We start from the raw sequence: 15,115 nt of genomic DNA, 5'->3' as shown, positions 1-15,115 counted from the left end.
GGGGGGGGGGGGGGGGGGGGGGGGGGGGGGGGGGGGGGGGGCGCGGCGCACGGTGGTGGTGGTGAAAGAGACAGTGGGGATTAAAGAGTACACTTATCACAATGAGCACTGAGTCATGTATAGCACTACCGAATCACTATACTGTGTACCTGAAACTAACATAACCCTGTATGTTAACTAACTAGAATTAAAATAAAAAACTTAATTTAAAAATCCATTTATATTTTTGATTATGAAAGATAAAAATCAAATTCTTCCAAATTCAAAAGTTTATAAATAACAGTAAAAATCTATCCATATTATCATGATAAGGAAGGTTTTATATAACAAAGTTATCTCATTATTTATTCAACACTTCAGGCGGAGGAATTCACATCCTGTCTTTCCTGTGCTTCTCTCCCTCTTTCTCTCAAAGAAACACACCTCTAAAATTAGAAAGGGCAGGTATTCATTCTCCAAAACTGAAAACTAGGCCTAATACACTGTAGAGAAAAGGTATTTCACAATATTCAAAGAAGTGAGCTCCAGAAAAGTTTCATTAAAAATGTAAAAATTACAGAAGTGATTACACTTGATTTTATACAAAATTAATTTGTAAAATGAACAGAAAAATGTCAGTTACTTCTGAGTACATGAGAAATAAGGAGACACAACATAAAGACATATCTAACCATTATCAAGACCTGTTTCTTATTTTAAAAAAGGAGGTGAGATTAAATATTAGGCAGAAATTATGAAGAAATACACTCAATAATAGTAGTCAGGAAAACGTTCTATTGCCTTTGACATCATAAAATATTGTTAACTACATGTAAGAAATGCCCAAGCTGGGTGCCTGGGTGGCTCAATCAGTTAAGCGTCCAACTCTTGATTTCGGCTCAGGTCATGATCTCCGGGTTGTGAGACTGAGCCCTGAGTCAAGGTCCGTGCTAAGCGTGAAGCTTGCTTAAGATTCTCTCTCCCTCCCCCTCTCCCTCTGACGCTCTCGACTCACGCAGACGCGCGCACGCATTCTTCTCAAAATGAAAAAAGAGGACTAAGCTTTTTAGGTAGGAATAGTAAGCCAGATATAACTGCTTATGTGCCTTTCAGAAAACAAATTAAAATATTCAAGTTTTTCTAATTACCAAGGTTCCCTTAACATATAAAGGCAGAGTGATCATCAAATCCATTAAAAACCTGAAATATTTAGTATGTCTCTATTCCTGGTTAAAAATACCATAAGATTTGGTTACTCTGGAGGGTAAGAAAAAAAGATATAAATTAAAAATAATAGTGCAAAAGGAGTATGCCCCTGTGGCTTAGAAGCCAAGGACAGATATATAGATATACTGAACACGTCATCACAGTGTAGGTCATTTCTGAAAGTGGAATGTACTGCAAGTAAGGTCTGACAAAACACACCTGAACTGTTGCAATTGAAGTTTCAATTTGGCTCAGAGTATGGAGTTTCTTTTTCATGCTGGTTAGGATGGCAGACCGAGGGGGAGGTGTAACTGACATGGCTTGTGGTCTATTGATAAGGAGGTCTTCATGCTGCCACTGTTCAAAGAAAAGGCAATGTAAAAAAATCAGCAGGCGGTGGGGGGGCGGGGGGGACCTTTAGATAAAGGTAGGCGAGGTGCAAATTGGAACTGGGGAAAGAGGGGGAAAAAAAAACCAGCTGCAGCAAAGCGAAGTAGCCAGAGAAGTGTAATAGCAGAAACATTACAAAAGAATCATAACCAGGTGAAAAATTTCCTAATGTAGAGAATGGCTGATAAATTTCTTAGATCAGTGATATGCAACATCTAGGCAGTAATTCTGAAGATGTTTCCAAGTTCATGCAAAAGTCTGCTATACAATCCCTCCAAAAGATATCTTCAGTTGAGGCTGGAAAGGGCATGGGGGGGATGGATGGTGGAGAGGTGAAGACTGTCCAGCATGAGGCTAAGCAAGTGATTAAAAGAAATGATGGCAGCAGTCACAGAACAAAGAATTCTCCAGAGAACCTAAAAGTTGCAGAAAGGGGCAGGCAACTGCTCCGAGGATCGAGCTATCTTATATGTTTTAAGGGAGGCCCCAGAAGGCCCAAGAGATATTTGGGCTACATGAACATTTGTTTAGATCAACAAAATTGTAAGGATTTTTACAACACTTTCCATACAGTTGTCGATTTTTTTAAGGGAATAAACTCTAGAATGTATAAATAAAACTTACAACATTACATAATTTATAAGAAAAAATACAAAAAGATTGCAATGTGCTAGAGACCATTAATATATAATAAATACAATTTCAAAATGTGAATAAATTACTTTTCTTAATTTATGAGCTAAAAAAAACAGCTCATGATAAAACTGCAAAGAGAAGGAAATATGCTGATTCATGCACTGAGGCTGAAGCCACCAACTCCACCATGGGGAAGCACCTTCAACATAAATAATACAAAGTAACCAGCGTTTGTACCAAAACAGATCCCAGGAAAACACAGTCCCCAAATATTACTCCAACTTACACAACCCGTTTGAAGCTACAGACAATATTGAAGCCTATATTTGGAAGAAAGAAAAGAAGGAAAAGAAAAGAAAAGAAAAGAAAAGAAAAGAAAAAAGAAGGAAGGGGAAGGGAGGAAGAAAGAAAAGCAAGGTAGAAAGAAGAAAGAAAGAGAGAGAGGAGAGGGAGGGAGGGAGGAAGGGAGGAAAGAAAAGAAAAAGGAAAGGGAAGGAAGAAAGAAAGGAAGGAAAGAAAGAAAGGAAAACAGAAAGAAAGGGAGGAGAATGAGAGAGAGGAAGGGAGGAAAGAAAAGAAAAGAAAAGAGAAGAAAAGAGAAGAAAAGAAAAGAAGAGAAGAGCTACAATTTATACTGTGCTTAGTGTCTCATATAAAACATCATTTTTAACCCTCATAGTCCGCAATCTTTGTGAGAAGTATGGTTCCCACCTGAGGGAGGATTAAACCCAAGTTCACACACCTGAATCTAAATCCATCTCACCCGCAAAGCCTGTGTTGTCATACTGCTCCCTAAATGATCACAGACAAAAACAGGCCTCTAAAAACAAATTCCAAATGATGATGGATTCATGCACAAAGCTGTTATCACATCATTAGAGCATCAGGGAAACAGAAGTCACTTTAGAAACAATCTTAATTATATGTTAAATAATATAGGAGGCATATTCATATAACGAATAAATTCAACCATTAGAAATCATATTTACAAGTAATACTTAATGATACAGAGGATACCAACCATACAACACTGATGGAAACAAAGTTAAAGGTCACAAAGTGTAAACACAAAATATTCTCAACTACATGGAACAGAAACAAGGAAAAACAGGAAAGAAATACCAAAATGCCAAAAAGCTGGCTTTGCTGCAAGCTGGCGCAATCCAGGACTTTTAAATATTTTCTTCTTTACATTGTTATATTAATTCCCCCTAGTTTTCAAATTCCTATAGTGGAGAAAAACACATTAGGAAAAAACACTTACTTGAAACATGGCAATATGCAGCTGAACACGCTGCAGGCTTGTCTTACAAGAAGAAATACTGGTTTCCAGCCTGCGCACCAAGTCATGCTTCTTCCAGGCAGTATCATAGGAACTTGCTAACACAGTTGCCCTGTTCATGACCAGCTGAGAGAACTTCCCAATCTGAATGTTGTGCTCCACTGCTTTCTTACAAAGATCATCAACAGAAACTTTGCTTTCAGCACCAAAATCCTTTGCCTCTACTTGAGCAATAATGTCTACCCCTAGAGCACTGATAAAACTGCAGAGGGTGAGTCCTAGGGCTTGGTTTGGGAGTCCAATCAAGAGCTGCCTCACGAAGTCAGCTGTGAATGCCTTTATGGGTTTGGCCATCTGGTCTTCACTGAAACAGGAGTTTCTAAAAAGGGTTTTCACGTTGACAATCTGTACAGGTCCATTTACAGTATTCTGATCTTCAAGTGAACTCGATCCTAAAAAAGGAAAACTTTCGTAAAGTACTTCATGCAAAGTAAAATAAGGTAATAATGATGCTATTTAAAAACAAGACCTTATGAAGATTCAATTAAGTTAAGCCTACTCCATCCTGCCCCCTTCCAAAGTTCTACACAAGTAAATCCAGCATGTTTAAATGTGAAAGATTACCTGATAAAGTTTTAGAAAAGGTACCACAGAGCCTGAAGAACTCCTTAATTGTCTGTAGTCTTTTTAGAAAGAAAATCTCCTCTAGCACCTGCCGGTGATTATCGTCATCAAAAAAATTGACTTGGGTACTCCTGGCTTCCCTTATAATGTCAATCTTTCGCCAAGCTATGGGAATTTCCATCTTATTTAACTATGCAAAAAAAAAAAAAAAAAAAAAAAAAAAACAAAGTTCATTACTCTTCACACAGTGAAGTACTACTTTACCACACGTGCATTATTTATTCATAAAATCAGTATTTACCTTTTCAACTAATAAGCCAAAAGCAGTTTCAACTTGGGCAAACATGCCATCAAATGCTACCAAAAGCATCTGGCCAGCTGACATTTTTGGTGTTTCATCAACCGAACCGTTTCTTGGTTGGATTAATTCACCATATTGAGCATGAAGTATTCTAGAGAAAAAGAAAAGGGAATTAACATCCTACGGAAGAGTAGTAAATTTGGGGAAAAACACAAAAGGTCAGTATAAGTCACAGCTAACATGTGATCTGGAAAATAAATCTTTTTTTTTTAAAGGTTTATTTTATTTATTTGAGAGAGAGAGAGAAAGAACACAAGTGGGAGGAGGGACAGAGGGAGAGAATTCTCAAGCAGACTCCCCGCTGAGCGCAGAGCCCCACATGGGGCTCAATCCCAGGCTCTCTAGATCAGGTCCTCTGGATCACGACCTGAGCCGAAATCAAGAGTCGCTTACTCGACTGATCCACCCAGGCACCCCTAGAAATCTTTTTGCATGCAGGAAAGAGTGTTAGGATAAAATGACATGCAGTGCCAGTACAATGTGATGGTAATGGTTCCAATTCAGTGTCAGTAACTGTTCACATGATTAAATTTTAGGCAAACTTGAATTATGACAATTTTTAAAAGAACTATGTAAGATACTACAGTCTCACTTTACACAAAGAATGTAAAATAATACAAACCCCCAATAAATGTCAAGAATCATACAATTCTAAAGCTGGAGGACTTTAGCAAAAACTGTCAGGTATGTTCATACTACTTACTGTCACATACATGATAGAGCCAACTATAGACCATAAACTCAAATGCCTGCCACCCGTGGCACACCTGGTTTTGAATAATGCATAGTTTGAGTGTAAGTCTTCAGAAATTCACCCCATACATCATCATTAACTTAAGGCTTACACAGTGGCTTATGTATCTGGAGACTAGTCTGAACATATTATATAAAAAATCAAAAACAGCACTCCTGGAACCTACAAATAGTATCAATTCATGTTACTAATGTTAACTAGATTTTCAACTTTATCACACACACATACAGAAATAACTATAAAACTATTAAGAGAATTTAAAAAGGCTAACCAGAGCAATTTCTAATGGAAAAAAGAGCTACAAAATGGTATGCAATTTTTTCTTGAGATAATCAGAGTTTCTCCAAAACAAGGTAAAACAAGCTGTAACAGATCAGGCATTAAGTCTGTCACCCAAATCATACATGAAAAATAATCATCCATTTGAGGGTAAGAGAAATCTGAATTAGATATTAAAGGGAGATAAATAAGGGCTGAAATTTAGTAAGAAAGGTGTATAGATTTGGCATCTAACTTTTTAAATAATGCTAGAAATTTAAATGATAAAGCTCTTGTGCAAATAATTGAAATCATCATCCAGCTGACTTTTAGTTTATGCTATAATAATTACACTCATTTTTTCTACTTATGGTGAAACAACTACAAAGAAACATAAATTGGAAAATTATGAATGCAGATAACAGAAAACATTAAAGAATTACTGTTAACTTTTGGGGTGAAGTAATGACACCATGATAAAGGAAACTAAGTTTCTATTTTAGATATATGTACTTCGAATAGTATTTAAAAATGAAAAGATACTTGCTTCAAAATAATCGGGGCGGTACAATTTAAACAAGATAAATAATTTAAACAATTTAAGCAGGTGCAGATAATTACCTCAGGTGGGAAAATGAAGGTACATTATACTATTCTACTTTCCTTTCTTTGAATTTTCTCACAGGAGGAAGCACAACAGGTCAATCCATTTCTACTCCCTCAATTACACTCTCTGGGGTGAACTCGACACCAGAATGCCCAAAAAAGAGGTCTGAAGTCACCAGAGACAAAGAGGCTTACAGCTTAGCTAGGGACATAATGCATTGGCTGGAGGAACCACCCAACCTTTGCAGGTTCCAAAGTCAAACTGTTTTTCTGCATTTCAGAGGTGGAAAACACCATGTTCAGTACCTAAAACATACTTATAAAGTTTAAGCAAAGTTTAAGCATTTACCTGAAGTGCAGTGTATACTCCATTAACTAACTAAACTGGCTCAGATGCTTCCATGGAGTTCCAAGGGCTGGCTTAAAAAATACCACACTCCACTTTGTGTATGTGCAGCACACATATGGTGAAACAACACTAAAAGTATAGTGTGTATGTGATAAAACTGCATGGAGCTACAAACCCAGGGTGCACGCGTCACTGGGGAAATCTCAGTAAGCTCTGTCGACTGTACCGACATCCACTTTGTGGTGGTGCCACAGTACTACAGGGATGCAAGATGCTAAGAGCGCAGGAAGGATGGAGCCTGCACAAGACGTCCCTACACACACGTTATCGTACAACTTCCTATGACTCTGTAATTATTTCCAAATAAATAAACTATTTTTTAAAGATTTTATTTATTCATTTGAGAGAGAGAGAGAGAGCACAAGCAGGGGGAGTGGCAGGCAGAGGGAGAAGCAGACTCCCTGCTGAGCAAGCAGCCTGATGCAGGGCTTGATCCCAGTACCTGAGCCGAAGGCAGACGCTTAACTGACTGAGCCACCCAAGTGCCCCCCAAACAAATAAACTTTTTAAAAAAGATCTGTATAGAAGCATTTGTTAGTAGTTCTATCTGCTGTACAATTAAAGCTAAACTTGCAGCACAGAGCCCAGAACCTGTCACCTGGCTTCCCCAGCTCCGTCACAGCTACCATTCACTTGCCTGGCAACATCGATGTAATGAGCATGCGTTTCCTCCTCGAGTCCCATAGCCGCGTTTCTTAAATAGGCCTGAAGAGATTCTACTAGAGTCTGCAGGGGAACGCCGTCAGTTGTCTGCTCAATAAGACTGTCCAGCTCATGAAGCATACTTTCTAATGTGTATTCTCCTTTCATTAAACATCTCAGTGCTTCTGGAAATATGATTTGCCGGAAATTTGAATTTAATTCCTATAAATATGTGAGAAATATATTTTAATGTTTTCTAAGTTTAGATAAGTTATACCTTCAGAGGTTTAATGCATGTATTAAGAACAGACATATGCAACTGTAACCAATTTCTGGCCACAAACCTCACACTGATCTTTAAGTGATCAATTAAGCAACATTAAAAGGGAAAAAGTCAAATTGCTTTTCTGAGCCAGTGATAAGAAGTACAATGTTCAATATCTAAAACAAACATCAATTTTAAGCTAATCTAAAAGCGCTCACCTGAAGTGAGGTATACACTCCATTAGCTAAATGAACTGCCTCAGAAGCTTCCATTGGGTTCGGAATGTCCAAGTCCTGTGGCACCAGGTGGCACTGCTTCAGCAACTGCACCAGGCAAGTGACGTTCCCACTCATACTGCAGAGCTCCTCCAAGAACCAGGCTCCATCCCGAGAGGTCAGGTCCACCAGTTGCTCCCCAGCACTTGAAGCTGCACCTTCCATCATCAGGTTCCGCCTAAATGCAACAAGGGTTTATAGAGTGAAACCTATCAGCTACACTCACACAGACGAGTGGATACCTCAAACTCAGAAAGGAAGTAGAGCAGCCGTAACAGTGGGCAAGACTAATGAAAGTAAAAGAATACCTTAAGATGGTATTAAAAAAAAGGACAGGAAATCTCAGTATGAATGTTTTCAAGACAACAAAATGGTCTCAATCTGGAGTTGGCTAACTCACCTTGTAAGAGTACAAAGGGCAGAAATAATAACACTTGCTAGACTCAAAGATCCTTCTTCTCCATTCTCGTGAAGGAAAACTTTAATGCAACGTTCAATTTCTTTCAACTGATCTTCACAAACAGGCACAGTGACAGCTTCCTGTTTCAAGCGTTCCACTTGTCTGATCAGCCTGCTGTTGATGTCGGCTGCGTACCGCTGCAGGGTCATCTCCGTGGCAGTGATGAACTGACACACTGCTGGTGGAGGCTGGGGAGCATACTGCATTTCATATCTACACAGAGAGAGAGAGGTGCTTGTTTACAATGTAACCCACTTCCTGCTTGTAAAGTTAGTTCACATTTTACACTGGAGCCTTTGATCCTCGAACCTTAAATAGCAGAAACCATTTTTACAAGTAAGAAAAAGTCTCAAGAGCTCAAGTCATTTTCCAAGACCACTTGTTAGTGAGCGACAGCTCAACTGAGTTTAGCTCTCTTTACCCTGATCCCATCACTCTGATACTGGGATACATTTAATCAATTAGGAAAAACACACCCTCTTATAAGGGAAAACATGACCTCAAATCATCTTAAAACCAAGAAAAAATTGATCCCATTCAGCTTCCATCCCTCAACAATTTCTTTCAGAAAAATGAAATATTATGCACACATGATAATAATAATTTGAACACAACTTTGCATCTAATCCCAAGAGAGGTCAAGAAAATTAAGTGTGATCAACGCACTTCCTGTAGAGTTCTTGACAGCGCTCTACTGTGGTGTTACAGATGAGTTCTTCCATCCAGGTCTTCCACTGCTCAATTCGATGTTTCTGAAATATGGCCTTTGGATACTGCAGAGCTACGGTTGCATAGTGATGCAGCTGTTCCAGACAACCTCGGAGCACTGAGCGCCTCTGCTGGAGAAGAGCGCCCACTTCCCCCTCCAGCTGCTCACACTGGCTAATCAAGTGCGCCTGGCCAGCATTCTGTAGAAAGGCTGTCGCTGGCACATAGCTTGGAGGACCTTTTGGTAAAAGACGATTATTAATCACGGTGAAACTATTCCAAAGCAGCAGTCATTGAAAGGAGCACAAACCAGAACCCCACACATACACACACAAATACAAAACTCACATGCTTAACATGTGTATCTAAGATAAATCAACCCATACCAAGGTCCATTTGTGAGCTTATCTCCTGAAGCAGACTTGCAAGCTGTGTTGCTTCTAAATTATTGAACGCAGCCTGATAATGTGTTATCCACTGTTCAAATTCATTCAGCTTCACCTGGATTGCTTCCTGAACAGCCCTTTGCTGAGTCTGTAGTTGAGTGTGTTCAGAATACCTAATTGGAGGGAAAAATTCTTTTAAATTGCTTCTTCCTTCTATGTACTTTCATAAACCTTGATTCTGCTCATACTTGGGACTGCCTGATAAGTTCCTTTTCAATCTTGAGTGCACTGCTCAAATGTCCCCTACTTCTCTGTTTTTCCTGTAATTCTCTCAACTATACTCACAATTTTAAATAAAACATTTTCAAAACCCACCACACCAGCCAGGTGTTGAGTTATCTTTAGTGTAAACGATGGATACTTCACAGATCTTTTAATCTCAGAGACTCATGCAGTGTGTGGCATTTGTATATTTACCCTTTACCAAGCATCTGCACTGTACAAAGTTCATTCACTTAGATCATTCTATTTAGTTTAATGCTTAATTCAGCAAAGTGGGTAAAATAACTGCCACTGTAATGAATAAGGATCCAGACACAAAATGTAGAGAGAAACCCAAACCTCAGGTTTTCTGAATCCAAGTTCATGTTCTAACCACTATATCCACTTATCTCCCATAATTACCCAAACATTTCAATTACCTATAATAAAGCAGAAAATTTAAGTGAATTTCTGTGTATTAACAATTCGAAACTGCAGTCCTTGGGAGAGCTTTTGTCATTTATGTAAATTGCTGCAATAACTCTAATTCAAGTTGACAATGTTTACACAAATATGAAAATTCTCCTTAATGGCATATATTTAGAAACAAGTGTTCAACACTTTTAAACCTGTGTTGCAGAGTGTGAGAAGGATGGTCCACCCCTTCAGCTCCTTCTAGAAACTCTATTTCTTCCAGCAGTTTGCCTTGAAGTTTTTCCACGTCTGTCAGCTGCTCTTGCAAGCTTAGGTATTCATCTAAGCTGCTGTCCAGCTTGGGAAGCACAACCAGCATCTCATCCCTATTCTTAAACCAGTTCACCTGTAAAAAGATTTAATTATGATTAGGGAAATTCTTACAGGGTCAGCTGTGAGATATGATGATATCTGCCACAAGAATCATGTTAGATGGACATCTTGTATACATTATTCTATTTAAATCTCTTAACTTAAACCCTGAGGGGGTAAGGGCACATGTATTTCACAGATAACGATAACCACTGCATTCAAGTTCACACAGTCATAAACTGAGACTCAAATCTCACAACACCATGTAGTTACCACCATGCCACACAACGTAGTGTTAGCATCACTGGCTACCATGATATTAAAATTAAGACTGAGGGGAGGCTATCCAAGTAAGGAATACCTAAAATAATCATTGGAAACACGTTTCAATGTATTAAAAAAGGTGTAATTTTTTTCCCCCAAATCATTAACCCACCTCCAATGAATAAGAGTGTGATTGTGTGTCTTTGTATGGGAGCATTTCCTACTAAAAAGACATCAAATTGCCCTATTTCACTGACATTTCAGTATTATACATGATAGTCTTCCAAAAATACTTTTTAAAAGATAGTTTTATTAAAAGATAGCTTTACCCAGCTTCTTGGTGGACATGTTAACACTAGTAAAAAGATGGTGATGACTTATTATCACTGCCTTCACCTTAATTTCAGCTACTCTGGAAGAAAAGAGGCTGCGGGTGATCTCTCGCTCCATCTCTCTCTTGCTCTGCTTGCTCTCAGCCTGCTGGCCACCTCCACCATAGACAGCGCCAGCAAACCCCGCCTCGCCCCCGGCCGTCCAGTCCACCAGGGGGTCATACACAAAGGCCTCCAGCAATGTCAGCAAAGTCTCTCTGCCACGCCGCATGATGTGTAGAACCTGTTTTCAGAGGTATTTTAATCAGGTTTTGCCACAAGTTTCCTCACTCAAATGTAGTTTTTCATTCCACAAGATTTGTTAATTTAACAGGTACATTAAAAGGTGCAAGAGAAACAACATACCTGCTCACATGAAAGCCTAAAAACACCTTCTACTCCAGTTACACCCAGTGCTGTTTCAATATTCTGTGTCATTCGAAAAGGTACTTTCTCAGGAACTCTAAGGCTTTTACCTTGAAAAGACAAACTGTTATATTTTTGTCCTTTCACCAAAAACATCTGACCCTCACATAAATGTAAAAGTCGAATTTAATTTTACCTTTTTCAAAGCAAACATTGTAATCTATGTGAACCACCTCTCCAGTCGTCATATCTATGAGAACATTATCCAGATGTCTATCTCCAAGGCCAATTATGTATCCAACCATAGACATGACTGCAGTAGATCTGGCATAAGACTAAACAAGAGGGGAGAAGGGGTGAGGAGAGCAAGTTGTAACACCATCAGCAAACTTCCTTCCAACATGGACTTGATGCTCCAAAATTTACAGAATTCCATAATCCCACTCCCTCATTTCTAAATAGCATTCCTAAGGGATGCTGCAAGTGGCCCCAGAGGCTCTGCACTGAGCAGCAGCAGACAACACTGTGGTCCTTATTGGTCCTACTTAGTATCCTAATGCTGGATTTAAAAAACAAAACTATTTTCAGCCTCCCTAGTTTTTCCCTTTCTCAAGCTTTTATTCTTCTTTTCACTCCAACCATCATCCCCTCTGTTCTGCCCTCACACAGTCATGGTCACACCTTATGAAAATAAGTGTAACGTAAAACTCGAATACAGGTCCTAAACTACCAAGTCTGGAGCGAGACGAGGGGGAAGGGGAGGAGAGTGAACAATACAGACTAGACAGGAAGCAGGCAAAAGAAACAATAATACTGATTACAGCCCAAAACAAAACACATACCTGTGTGACTCTCCACCATTCATCAGGTGTGGTGCAAGAGGACCAAAGCTCTTTAGCAAGGAGATTGGGGGGGGTGGCCTCCATTAACTCCTCTAGTACCGCCTTCATTACATGAAGAGGCCAATCCCGTCGGGACACATCGAGACTAAGTCCAACTGCTTTTAAAGCAGGGCCAATTTTACTATAATAAAGTTCACTAGGACGAGGTACAATTCCAGGATTCTGAGGAGTTTGGTAGGAATCTTGGGCCTAAAAAAAATTTTAAGAAAAATATCAACTTTATTTAAATACAGATAAAGATTACTTTGAATTTAAAGTAGTATTTTAAGAACTGGTTTTTGAGTGGCATCCTCCACCTTCCTGGCCAAATTGCACAAATTCCTCTGGACTGTGCATCTTTCTTACAACTTACCTATCTTTCTCTTAATTAAGTACTACCACTTTACTATATAAAACTTAGTCTACTGATCTATTTTCTTGAGCTTCAATAAAACTCAACATTTACATTCTTCTTTGTAACATATAATTCTACTGAAAATGTCATTAACTTATGCACAAATTTCACTCTTTACTGATATGACTCAATCATCAATATAAAATTAACAGTATTCAAAAATTTAGATAGCCCCTAATTCCCATTTCTCATTTAACCCTCAATAATTGTTCTGAAGTCTCCTATGCTTATTTTTTAAACTTGACTCCTTTCAAATTCTTGCTCCTTCCCATACCTACCCTAATTAGAATAATTATTTTGGCTAGATATGGACTCCTGAGGTTGAGACTGTATAAAACTTATCTTTATTTCTGTAGCACTTAGTACTGCTCCTATATACTAATAAGCACTCAGATGCTTAGCTAGAATGAATTCTAAATTAAATCCCTAGTCTAAATCAGAGTGATAAATTTCACAGGCACAAAATATGACATCACAGTAATTAAAATTAACTATAAATGTAGTTGCTTTTTTTTTTTTTACATACTTAAAAGAAACTGATTTTCAAAGCTCTCTTATTTGTAAATTTAATTTAAAAGCAGGGGTGCCTGGGTAGCGCAGTCATTAAGTGTCTGCCTACGGCTCAGGGTGTGATCCCCGCGTTCTGGGATTGAGCCCCACATCTGGCTCCCTGCTCAGCGGGAAGCCTGCTTCTCCCTCTCCCCCTGCTTTTGCTCCCTCTCTCGCTGCCTCTCTTTCTGTCAAATAAATAAAATCTTAAAAAAAACTTTATTTTTATAAAATATGCCTCAGAAACACTTTCCTAGATATTTCAAGTCTGTTCTATAGCATTTATAAACTTACCAAAATGTTCAAGTACAGTAAGCCTATGAGTATTTCACACAGAACAAGAAAGAGACTAATATATGTTTTTACAGAAATTCAAATAAAAGTACACATATATCTGAATTTATCAACCTTCTGTGCCTGTAAGGCAGCTTCCCGTTGTTGCCATCGTTTGTAAAGACCAAATAAGGGTGTGGCTCCATCCACCCACTGGATTAGTCCCGATCGGGTTCCTAGTGGCGTTACAGAATAGTGTCGGGCGTGGAAACGGGGTGTTTCCTGGCGATTGATTGTAGCAAACATGGTATTCACAATAGACAGAAATTGCATTATTCTCTCATCCAGATGTAAATCTTCTAATCCTATGGAAACAAAACTTAAAGTAGCTAGAGTGGTGACCAAATGGGCTGGGGATGGGGTTACAGATATATCACTTTTGTGTTTCCTCTCAACAGTAGCAGTCAAGAACTGAGAGCCAAGGAAGCATAATGGGACCATTAAAGGACATTCCATTCAGTCACAAGGTATTAGACACTAGCATTATTAGCTGTACCTCAGTTCTGCTTATGTAAGTTCTTAAGCAAAGAGATGAGAGGGAATGGAAAATCTTACGACACAGCCTCCAACCACTTCCATTCAAAATCACAGAAGATACAAGACAATCCAGGCTATTCACCTGGAACAATTCTCTCCCAGCACATTCATACACAAAGCATTCATAATCAAATTAAGGCTCTTGTTTTAAATCCCACCTTTGAAAAGATAAGGATAGCTCTTGCCATCTGACCCTAGAAAGAGAAGTTTCTTTGGCTTGGTTTTGGTAGGTAAGATGGTGATAGTTCCGCCCACACTGTGGATTGTGACAGTGTCTCTAGCTGACACTTCTCCAGGAAGAGCAATTTCGGTGTTAGTCATGGCAGCCAGCCATGGGCTGATTTCTTCAAGACGCAAGATATAACTTGCACGTTTCTGTGCTCTCTGTTGCAAACTCAGCATTATCTGTATTTATAAGAGGGGGAAAAACAGGTTTATGTTATCACTCCAACACTTAACTTTCTTCCACATTCAATTTGGCATAAAAGTAAACTTAAAATACGAATACAGATGTCTCACATTATAGTTCCTACATTTAATTTCATGTTACATACTTGGGCCATCCTGAGAGAGAAAATACTAGTGTGTTGATATGATCTAGGTGATTTCTACTTTGTTTAGACCTCTCTCTTCTCTGTCCAAACAACCAATGCAATCATAGCAGATGGAAGGAAAGCACTGCTATGATCACTAAATTTAGGGCTGGTAGCAAGCTAATTCCCCACATTAAGCTACGTTTTATCAATGCGAAAACAAATCAATTAAGTCCTTACAATAGAGCAAAAGATAAAACTGACAGCTGCTGGGTGTCAAGTAGATAGACCCTTAGAAGCCACTTGAAAAGCTGGTAACAGTTTAAGAGCTCTGACCACTTAAAGTATGCAGAATTAACACCACAACCCCTTCTAATAACTCGTAGGGAGTGGATCGCATATATAGTTGTATCCCTACTTTTAGCTAACTTAATAATGTGCACCTGAATTAACTCTGAGCTCTGCTTTCATATGAAAAATGTTTAATCAATCCTCAGCGAGCTTTGTTCCATAAAAGGAAAAGGACAACTTGGAAACATTCCAAGTACCCACAGACAGGACACAATGGATAAACTGTA

The 15,115-nt window shown here is 38.8% G+C and overlaps 1 protein-coding gene across 1 annotated transcript in view; it reads right to left on the bottom strand.

The window, feature by feature from the left end:
- The window catches only part of SMG1 (SMG1 nonsense mediated mRNA decay associated PI3K related kinase), a 98,051-nt gene that overhangs the window by 12,674 nt on the left and 70,262 nt on the right, over positions 1-15,115 (bottom strand). Inside the window, exons 40-55 of the mRNA XM_040635268.1 lie at positions 14,163-14,409; positions 13,543-13,772; positions 12,132-12,380; positions 11,486-11,624; positions 11,290-11,399; positions 10,949-11,167; positions 10,132-10,322; positions 9,242-9,414; positions 8,814-9,093; positions 8,088-8,360; positions 7,631-7,865; positions 7,143-7,369; positions 4,419-4,569; positions 4,118-4,307; positions 3,476-3,945; positions 1,405-1,542 (exon numbers count right to left, since the gene is read on the bottom strand). Of these exons, the coding sequence (XP_040491202.1) occupies positions 1,405-1,542; positions 3,476-3,945; positions 4,118-4,307; positions 4,419-4,569; positions 7,143-7,369; positions 7,631-7,865; positions 8,088-8,360; positions 8,814-9,093; positions 9,242-9,414; positions 10,132-10,322; positions 10,949-11,167; positions 11,290-11,399; positions 11,486-11,624; positions 12,132-12,380; positions 13,543-13,772; positions 14,163-14,409 (3,522 nt within the window). The remainder of the gene's footprint in view (positions 1-1,404; positions 1,543-3,475; positions 3,946-4,117; positions 4,308-4,418; positions 4,570-7,142; positions 7,370-7,630; positions 7,866-8,087; positions 8,361-8,813; positions 9,094-9,241; positions 9,415-10,131; positions 10,323-10,948; positions 11,168-11,289; positions 11,400-11,485; positions 11,625-12,131; positions 12,381-13,542; positions 13,773-14,162; positions 14,410-15,115) is intronic.

Source organism: Ursus maritimus, unplaced genomic scaffold (genome assembly GCF_017311325.1).
Source record: "Ursus maritimus isolate PB19 unplaced genomic scaffold, ASM1731132v1 scaffold_2, whole genome shotgun sequence".
NCBI lineage: Eukaryota > Metazoa > Chordata > Mammalia > Carnivora > Ursidae > Ursus > Ursus maritimus.
This window is presented reverse-complemented; position numbering and strand designations above follow the sequence as displayed.